At 55.9% G+C, this 10,404-nt stretch overlaps 1 protein-coding gene across 4 annotated transcripts in view; it reads right to left on the bottom strand.

The window, feature by feature from the left end:
• Positions 1-10,404, bottom strand: part of NFATC1 (nuclear factor of activated T cells 1) — a 101,610-nt gene that overhangs the window by 18,403 nt on the left and 72,803 nt on the right. Inside the window, exon 11 of one of the 4 annotated variants that reach the window (XM_049620337.1) lies at positions 6,069-6,300. The exons of the other annotated variants lie outside the window; for them this stretch is intronic. Within the exon in view, the coding sequence (XP_049476294.1) occupies positions 6,227-6,300 (74 nt within the window). The 3' untranslated portion in view covers positions 6,069-6,226. Of the gene's footprint in view, positions 1-6,068; positions 6,301-10,404 lie in introns of those variants that run through there. 4 annotated transcript variants of the gene reach the window in all.

Raw genomic sequence — 10,404 nt, forward strand, 5'->3', positions numbered from 1 at the left:
TCAACCTATTTGTGCCTTTAAATCTAAAGTATGTCGTCTGTAGACAGCACATAATTGGGTCCTGCTTTGTTTTCTTTTCCCTAATCCGGTCTGACAAACTTTACCTTTTTATTGGAGTATTTAGTTCATTTAAATTTAATGTAATTTTGTTGTAGGAATTACATTTGCCATTTTGTTGTTTGTTTTCCATGTCTTGGGGGGGGGGTTGTTTGTTGTTTTTCTTGTTTCCATGACCTTTCATTACTACCTTCATTTGTGTTAAATATGTTTTCTAATGTATCACTTTAATGCTTTTTTTGTTTGGTTTGGCTTGGTTTCATTTACGGTGTAAATTTTTCAATTAGTTTTTGTTGTGGCTCTTCTAGGGATTATAATATACAGCTTAACTTAAAGCCTTCTAGTTCAGTCTAATATTAACTTATTCCTAATAACATAGAGAACCTTTGCTTTGATATAGCTTCCTTCCCTACCATTCCCTTTCTATTATTGTCACACAAATGACACCTTTATATAAGCCAATCAGAATAGTTTTGTAATTTTTGTTTTATGTATTTTCTTTTAAACAAGTTTGGAGAAGAAAAGAGTTTTGAAATATGTATGCTGTCTTGTTAATTCGTCTACAAAATTACTTTTTACCAAGTGCCTGTATCTGAGTTGCCAACAGCCGAGAGGACTGCCTTCAAAACGTCTCCTAGGCCAGGTCTGCTGGCAACAAAAATATCCACATCGTTGTTTACCCGGGAACAGTTTTATTTCCCCATTTAAAAAAAAAAATTTAATGTTTATTTATTTTTTGAGAGAGACAGAGACAGAGCAGGAGCAGGGGAGGGGCACAGAGAGGGGGAGACAGAATCCGAAACAGGCTCCAGGCTCTGAGCTGTCAGTACAGAGCCTGACGCGGGGCCCGAACTCACAAACCGTGAGATCATGACCTGAGCCGAAGTTGGACGCCCAATCGACTGAGCCACCCAGGCGCCCCATTTCTCCTTCATTTTTAAAGCTAGATCTGCTAGCTATTGACTTCTTGGTCAATGGTCTTTTCCTCTGTGACCTCTGCGATTGCTAGCGAGAAGTCAGTCACTACTCTCGTTGAGGACTCCGTGTCCCTGGGGACTTGTTTCTCTCCTGCTGGTTTCAGGATTGTGTCTTTCCCTTTGACTTTTGACAGTCTGATTATAATGGGCTTAGCTGTATTTCTTTGGATTTATTCTACTTGGAATTTGTTGATTTTTTTTTTTTTTTTGGATATGTACAATGTTTTTCATCAAATCTGGGGAGATTTGGGCCATTACCTCTTCATATATTTTTCCTACCCCTTTCTCTCTCTCCTGTCTTTCTTGATTCTCAGTATGCCTATTTACATGTTTTATGGTTTCCCACACATTCATTTTCCTTTTTTCTTTCTATTCCTCAGACTGGATAATCTATAGACATTTCTTCAAGTTCGTTGACTCTTTTTCTCTGCCAATTCCAATCTGCCTCTGAGCCTCTCTGATGAACTTTTCGTTTCAGTTATTGTACTCTGCAAGGCGAGAATGTCTACTTGGTTCTTTAAAAAACTTTTAATCTCGTTATGGATAATCTCTATCTGCTGAGATACTGTTGTCATACTTTCCTTTAATTATTTAAACACAGTTTCCTTTAGTTCTTTGAACAGATCTCCAGCCGCTGACCTAAAGCCCTTGCCGCTAAGTCCAACAGCTGAGCCCTCTCAGGGACACTGTCTACTCAGGTGTGTTGTCTCTTCCCCGTCTGCATGGGACATATTTTCAAGTCTCCTTCCAGGTTTCGTAACGTTTTAGTTGAAAACTGGGCATTATAGATAACGTATCGGAGGAGCTTTGGAAGCAGACTCCTCTGCCAATAGGGTTTGCTCTTTATTTCCCCCTTCCCTTGCTGCTGTGTATGTGATGACTTTTCTGGACGGATTCTGTGGCTCCCGTATTCTCTGTAACGTGTGGCTATTAAGTTGTCTATTCGTCTTTGAAAACCATGTTTTCATTTTGAAGGCTGGCTTCCCAAGGGTCACCCTCAGGTCAGCAGGGTTAATGGTCAGTAGGGAGGCTTCTTTAAATGCCTTACATCTCCACCTTCTGTTGATGAGATCGAACCGCAGGCGACCCCCCAAGTCAGCCTCAGCATCCACTCTGCTTCCGCACGGGGTCTCCAGGCCAGCCCGCGGCGAACGACCCGGTCCTTCCTTTCCCCGGGTCTTTCCCGAGCACGTGCGCGTCTGTGTGCACACGTGCGGTCTCCCGGTCCCCGGGAATACGTCGGGGCTTGTCAACCCCGCTGCGGTCACCTGGTGTGGCCGGTCTCCCGCTGGCCCCGGTTGAGATCCCAGCCTTGGCACTCTCCCACAAGCGTGAGTCCAGCCGTCTGTGTTTTCCATCATGGCCCGGCAAGACGACCCTTCCAGGGAGCTTCGCCACCAGTCAAGACACTGTTTGCGCTCCGGGGCAGGGTGTTCACAGAGCCCCACAGAGGCCAACGTCCTTCACGGTCTGTGAAGCTGCTGTCTTTCCACAGCTATGCTCCAAGGAGCTGGGGAAGGCAGGATGGGAGTAGCCCCCGCTTACACCATCACAGACCCGCTCTTCTTCGTGGGTCCGTTTTTTCTCGAGTAAATGCTTTTCAGTTTGTTCCGCCTCTTCGGTGGATTTCCAGATTGTGAAATGATTGATTTGGTAGTTCCGTCAGTATTTTTGTTGCTTTCTTTGGGAGTGCTGACCCCGTGAGGCCCTCTCTCCAACACTCTGCAAGTCCCGTCTGTCTTGGCACCCTTTCCGAGCTCTCAAAAGGTGCCTCCGGCAAGAACCAGAAGTTCTCCGATGAAGACGCACCACGGTCCTCCTGGGTTTGCAAGGCCCACGCACGCTTGCAAGCCAGACTTTCAAGCAGGACGCTTTGCACGTCACGTGTCTGGTGGGCGGAGATACTCATAACGGAGCAGACCCTGGTAAAGAGGCTGCACTTACACCACAGCTGGCAGATCCCCGTGGTGCTCCTGGCCTGTCACTTGTTCAGTGTGATGTGAGCACATTAGCCAACCCGTCTGCGAGCCCCGTCTCCCCTGCCGAGTGTGGCCAACACTGGCACTTGCGGCCACGGGTCTGTTCCAAGGCTGAAGATGTGAACTGAGAGAACGTATGCAAACAGTCAGTCTGAAAAGCACCGAACGCCGTACTGTTACTGGCACGTGGGTTCTCTGTTGACAATGATGCGTCATGCTCGGTCGGGAACGACTTTCTCAGTTCCGGTGGGAAGAATGTTGCTACAATTCCAAGCATCCGTGTTCTTCTCTGCCTGAACGGGACGGACACCCATGAGCCAGTGACTCAGTGTTCCTTAGGGATCCGTAGGTAAGAATACACTTTTCTGTCAGGAAGATCGCTTAAAAGCGTCTGTGCCTAGCCGTCTCTTTGCCTGCAGCTCCAGGGGCAGGAGAGCCCAGCGCCCGGCCTGAGTTACAGAAGAGTCTGGCTGCTCTTACAAAAACACAGTTGTCCGACAGATGTAGACAGAGCCCTCCGCTGCCCTGGTCACCACTCTCCCCAAAGAGACGCCAGGCCCTGATGGTCGATCGCCAACCGTGCTTTTTGAATGTGGCCATTATGCTCTTAAATGCTTTGCCTTACAGCTTCACGCTCCGGTGACGCGGCACAGTGGCGTGCTATTCGCAGGCTCACAGATCTGAAGGTATCTGTAAAGAGCGCTCATTCTCAAGTAGGAAAGCGCCGCGAGGCTCAGAGAAAGAAAAGGCACGGAGCCCAGGCCCGAGTCGTACAACTTGATCTGTGGCAGAGACAAAGCCATTTAAAGAACTCTCAGAAAGGTGCCCTGCTCTCTGCAGGAGGAAGTCAGAAAGAACCAGCATGGCAGTCATGAAATGCTCGTCCACGCACACTCTGCGACTACTCAGAGCTTGCCCGTGACAAAGGACAAAAGCACCACGAGCACGTCCCACGCTGCCCACAAGCACAGTCACGTCTGGGCATCAGCTGGCGGGTCCTCTGCGCTCCTGCCGTAAGTAGATGGAAGGCTGCTGAGCTCCATGGCGGTCTTGGGCCCTTCCCTTTGCTTTCCCTCTCCAACTCCATTTCTTCATCTCAAGTTAATACTAAGAGGGAGACGAGCTAAGGCCCGTGACGGCGAGGAGAGGCGGAAATATCACTGACGGCAATCCCACGGATCCCCTTCCAAGTACACAGAAAGCAGGCAGGCTCTAGAACGATATCGTCATCAGAAACAAGATAACTCAAAGCACTCCATGCTTGTAGGTAATGTCTATACCAGGTAAGAATGGAGGAAAGTGCCCAGAACCTCACCGACACCGGAGCTCCCACGTCCCACGAGCTGAAGGGCCCCTCGCCCGCCTGGCCCCGCGACACGTCGGAAGGAGCAGATGCTCTGACGTCACGGCCCGACGGGTTACGGGCTGGGTGCCGGTCTGTGTCTGCTCGCTACTTCTAGAGGGCCTTCCTCAGCAGGCCTCCCGGACCCCCCGCTCTCTTTCCCCTCTTCCTCCACGGAGGCCTGGCCTCCTGACCACTGCTGCCCTGGGGGTCGGCCGCAGCGGGTTCCCAAGGGGAAGCACGCACCTTCTGAGACAGCGGCAACACGGGGCTGGGGCGCTGCCCACGTCCACTCGAGAGACCCTCGTCACACTGACCAACAGTCTCTGCTAGTTGCCGGGTCACACTTCGGTTTATCTGGACAAAGCCTAAAATATTTACACCAACGTCTGCGTATCTGACCCCCACGAGGCGCACCGTCCCTTGACGCACAGCTCCGCGCACACACGGACCGAGGGCCCCGCGAGGAGCGCGCGCGGGTCGGAAAAGCCATGGCCCTGTGAGGCGCTCCGGTACCTGGAAGTGACCCGTTAGAGGCTCTGCTTCTTGGGTCAGCAGCTTCAGGCCAGGCCTGGGGGACTCACTTCTGCGCTGGGAGAGCCCTCTGCGGGGTCTCCAGAGAACCCATTCTCAGAGCCTGCAACCCGCCAACAGCAGACCCTGTCTCCAGTGGCGTGGGGCGTAATTTTTATGCCTCGAGACTCCGAGGTGCACATCCACGCGCATGAAGGACTGACTCTAATGAATCATTTGCGTGGCTGAATTCATTCTTCTACCCATCACGCAGTAGCCTCCATCCACGGTATTAACGACTCGCGTGTTTGATCACCGTGATACAGACTCTTTCCATCACGAATGGAATGGGGGAGGCCCCAGCCTTGGGTGCCAAGCCAGGTCAGTAAAACTTTCCATGAGGAAAGATTCTGTTCTCTCCCAGAGCAGCTTGGGCTGAGGGAAGAGGGGGGAGCAGAGCAGGGGACTCACAGCCCAGACTCGGGCAGACACGATCCTGGCCGCCTGGTCCACCTGCTTGTTGTTTTAATGACATGGAGACTTCTGGAAGGCCGAGCGCTGCTGGCGGGGACTGAAAGGGCCGATTGTGGCTGAGGCTGCAGGGCGGGCGGGGTGACAACGGGGGCGAAGGCGCAGACACACCAACGCCTCGGGAGCAAGCGCGTCGGCAGCAAAGCTCAAAGGAGGTGCCCATTTCTGCAAAAGCAGTTCTTGTGTGGGTCCTGTTCACATAACATGCGGTGAATGCCGTGTGCTCCAGAAACGCGTAGGGTACCTTTCCAAAGGCCGTGGCACACGGACAGTTACACGTGCGCGTGTGTGAGCTGCTCACATTTTCGCCTAAGCCACGGACAACCCGTTACCGCAGGGGGCGCACGGCCACACAGCTGCCTTCTGCACACGGGGAACTCACAGGGTCGTACCCCAGAAAGGGCTCCTGGCTAGCTTCTATGGCCGATTTAAAAAAATCTACATTTGAAATAGCACAAGGCCCATAACATGGATCTTTTAAAAACACATGCCTGTGATTCTGCCATGATTGAGAAGTCTAAATCGAGAGCTTAAATCCTGTGAATACTGTTGCACCAAAGAACAAATTATAACTGAAGCGCCAAATACTTTTGAAACAAAACCTGAGAGTAGAGACAACTGAAAAACAAATTCTAAAAAAAAAAAAAAAAAAAAAAAAAAGTTGGGATTCGTTTTCAGGCCAGTTCTCTTATGCTTAACGTTATTCTTTAAGACAAACGGAAATCTGTAACGCGTTAATCCTCCCAGGTTCCAGGGAGTCGCTCTGCAGACAGAGCAGGTCACACGCGAGGGGCGGTCCCAAGCGTGAGCCGCCCTGGCAGCGACGTTTACGTGCCGCAAGTGCCCCAGACTCCCGGCGACTGGACAGAAACCCCGTTCTTGACTTTTTCATTACACGCTCCTAGAAAACAAAAATAAAACCCAAACGAAACGCCAGCGGAGAACCCCAAAGCACCCGGTCCCCGACTTCTGAATGGTGGTGCAGAAGCCAGCATGCCATCATCGCCCGATGTAATTACATGAAGGTCAGAGCTCCTGCGTGGCCCCATCAGGCGAACACGAGAGCTCCAGAAAGCTCTGCTGGTCGGAGGGAAAGGCCGGGATGATCGTCACCGTGCTCCCCGCTATCGGATTTGTCACCACAGGGGCCGGCGCGTGCAGGCCCTCCACCGACCAGGCCCTGTCCGCCCACGGGGCCCTCGGAGAGCGGTGTGGGAGTCCACGGTGCCCGTGGGCCTCTAGGAAAAGGCCTCACTGCCACCAGGTTGTCACGGGCCCGCGGTTCCACTGTCCCATGGCTTGCTGGTCTCTCCGGGAAGTGGGCGTATCCCCCCATCATAGCCGCCCCAGCCTCCCCGCTGCCGGCTGCATAACTGCCCAAGACTAGGTGTTTGCTCTTTAACTTCAAGGCCACTTGAAATCAACGTGTCGGATTTTGTAATTTAGGTTTTTGCTGTTTATTCCATTTCCAGGCTGCAAATTCAGACCAGAGACAGAGGGAAGATGCACCTGGTCCGGGCACCACCACCCTCATCGTCACAGCTGCCCTTGGGCTGAATCCGCGACGCTGCGTCCCATTGTCTTAAGACACAGGGTGAACAAAGCGCAGGGCAACTCACGCCTGGTCCAGGGCAGTGTAATCACCAGTAATTGGGGCGGAGGGCGTGTGGGGAAGGGGAGGCACACGTGCGCTGGGGGGAGGGGAGACACGCGTGGGGCGGGGGGAGGGGAGGCACGCGTGGGGTGGGCGTGGGGGGAAGGGGAGGCACGTGTGGGGCTGGCGTGGGGGGGAGGGGGAGGGGAGGCACAACTGGGTTCAGGGCTGCAGCTCCAGGGGGTGTTGGGGGGGCTCCCGTGGGCCAAGGCGGGGGAAGCGCCAGCAGGGCAGCTGCTCAGATGGGAGCGGCCAGCAGGGCCCCCAGCCCCAGGTCAGCTGTGGTGGGCGTGGCCCCTCTCCCACCCAGGCGGTACGCAAGCTCTCTCCGAACCTTCTCTCAACCCGGAAGGGGCAGAGCGTGACACTGCCCGTTTGGCAAGTTAATTCTCTAAAACCCCCGTCAGGTGAGCTGTTAAAATGGTGGGGGGGGGGGGGGCTGGCACAGGATCAGACTGTTGGGGCAACACAGGTCCTGCAGGCTTGCGGAGAGCCTTCTGAGTCGAGGCCCACACCCGCCCACGACACCTGCGTGCCCTCCCCTCGGCCCGTCGGGAGGGCGCCTGTTTGAACCCGGCCCTAGACGTCCCTCGGCATTCCGATGGGGGGTTCCGGGCTCGGGTGCCGTGCCCGCGACGTGGGCCTTTACCCTGCATTAAACCGTCTTCCGACCACGTTCGTATCGTGGCTCTCATGAGAGGGTCCTGGGTTCCAGGGAGCCAAGGCTGCCACGGAGATCCTGCCTCCAGATCCTCCCGAGAGCCCGTGCCACCTGAGTGGACGGAGTCACTCACCCCGGCACGAGGACACGGCACTCTGTCCTCACTCGGACCGCAAGAAGGGGCTGGGCCCACTCTGCCTCCTAACGGCCTGTGGGCGCATAGTCTCCAGCCACACAGAGTGACGATGGTTCCATCCGCTTTCCTGGTGGCGGACGAACACCTGGGCCAGGCCACGTGTGTGCCCGGACTGCCAGGGAGAAGCCGCAGAGCCCAGAGCCCTCGGTGCTTACCTCCCGGGCCTGCGTGCGTGGCCAACTCTGGCCTCTGGGCCTAGAAGCCGCGCTGGAGGGAAGCCTGGGCCGGTGTGAGGCTGAGCCCCAGGAGCAGGGTGTGTGCTCCCCACTGGCCTCCGTCAGCCTCAGGAAAGGCGGTCCCAGGTTCGTCCCCTCCACCCACCACCGGTTCTGGAAGGACCCAGAGGGAGACGTATCAGGGCCATTTCTGTAAGAGGTCCGAGGCTAGCGTCTACTCCTCAGCTGCTCAAGGTTTGAGTGAGGACCACCAGGGCAGAGGGGGAACAGCACGCGTCGGCGTGCGCGAGTGAAAAAGCGCGCGTATTTCTATAAACACGTTATCTGCTTGCTACGGAGGCTTGCGGTGCCCTTGCCTTCACCGCGATCCCAGTTCTGACCAAAAAATAACAACAACGACAAAAATAACAATAAACATCTCCCGGGAACGCTCTCATGAGCTAAAACTGAAAAGCTTTGTTTACAGCCGGCCTCGGATTATGGGGCCTTTGTGGAAATAAGGGCCCATAAATGCAGCCCCAAACGGAGGCAGAGGGAACGTCTTTGCGTGCAGCCTCACGGGCCAGCTCTCAGAGCCGCTGCCCAGGGGGCCCAGGACCACAAGCACCACCAAGAAAGGCCAGTGGGCAGACGGCTGCGGTCAGGGGGGCAGGGCTGAGGCTCAGAGCAGGAGGAGATGCCCAGGGAGACCGAGGCAGGATGTTTGGATGAAGAAGGAAAGATCCCTGAGAAAGTGACCTCACAAAGCAGATGGAGGTGTGAGACTACCCCCCACCCCCACCCAGTGAGGGTACAGCAGCTGATGACGGTGGGTGGGTGACAGGTAGTGCGGGAAAGGTGGGGCAGGCGCCATGGAGGGAGTCAGGCCAGGACTGGGAGCCAGCCGGGAGGTGGTGGCTCCTTGTAGAGCGTGGCCCCAGAGCCCTGCTCCGTGAGCGAGCACCAGGCTGACGGCTGGGCCCATGCAGACGGGAGTCAGTGCTACGCGTGTGCGGCCGGCGGCCCCGTGGGACCAGGGGCCTGGAGGAGGACCCCCCCATCAGCTCTGCCCTCCCCACCAAATCCAACACCCACTCAGGTGAGCTCTAGTTGGGCAGCGCCCAGAGACTCGCCGGGGCCACGGCACCCTCTTGAGAACAGATCCTACACCTGTGGACTCACCGGGCGCAGGACACCCCCATCACACGCACCTCCCAGGTGGCCCCTACCCCCTCACCCCTAACAAGACCGCCTCTGACCTCAAGACACTTGGGCAGCAAAGCCGACTGGAGAGCCTGCCCGGCCGGTCTTCTGTGCTTTCCCGAAGGCACTGGAGATTCGGCCAAGACCCTTGGGCCCTCCCGGCCCCAGGGCCAGGCCAGAACCTCCCGAGACCGCACGGAGCACTGAGAAGGCAGGCAGGGAGCTTGGCCGCCTCGGGCCTGATGCGCCTCAGGGGACCGGATGCAGCGCAGGTACCAACAGGGACCCGGCGCCACCTCCCGCCGGTGATAAACCTCCTGAGGTTGCCGAGGGCAGCTGTGGACCCAGAGTGCGGTTCTGAAGGACGGACCGCCGGCTTCTGGGGTGTCCCTGAGAGTTCGTCAGGGCCTGCACCTCGGGAAGGAGGAGGGACCTGGTCTCCCGTAGGAGCCGGCAGGCACACGCCACAAGGGGGCTCCAGGATTGAAGGTGGAACGTTTATGGAACAAAAGTACCTGAAAGCTCGTAGCCTCAAGTTGGGGATGGGGAAGCCGGGGCAGGCCCCGGGTCACCCCAGCAGACAGGAGTCTGCAAAGCCCTGGGTCACCGAGCCAAGGGCAAACACTGGTGCTCGGAGGCTGGGGCTGGGGTTGCACTGCCTTGAAGGCTCATGGGTCCCCCTGCCAGGCTGCACCTGCCGGTTAGGTGGGACGGGCTCATAAGCACCGTCCGCTTCTGGAACAGCAGCATCAGAAGGGAACGCTCTTCCGACAGGATGCCTGCAGCTCTGCCACGGGGAAGCCCGTACGATACGAACGGTGAAAATGGGACATTCACTGAAACAGCTGTGGTGAGAGGGACGAGCCTACCATATTTGCTGTTACTTTTAGGGACGACGACTAAATGAGGCTGCAAGGCCTTGACCACGGAGGCTGGGGAGCAGGAGGCCATGTGCCCAGCACTGCCCCCAGCTCTCAGCCCCACCTGAGTCCAGCAGCAGGGGACGTGCGCATCTGGGCCCAGTAAAGCTTCTACCCGAGGAGACAAGAAGCACCGCTGACCAGGCCCGGCACCCACTCGCAATCCACACAGGGCCCGTGGACCCGCTGACCGGGCCCGGCACCCGCTCGCAATCC

This window comes from Panthera uncia (genome assembly GCF_023721935.1).
Source record: "Panthera uncia isolate 11264 chromosome D3 unlocalized genomic scaffold, Puncia_PCG_1.0 HiC_scaffold_8, whole genome shotgun sequence".
Taxonomy (NCBI): domain Eukaryota; kingdom Metazoa; phylum Chordata; class Mammalia; order Carnivora; family Felidae; genus Panthera; species Panthera uncia.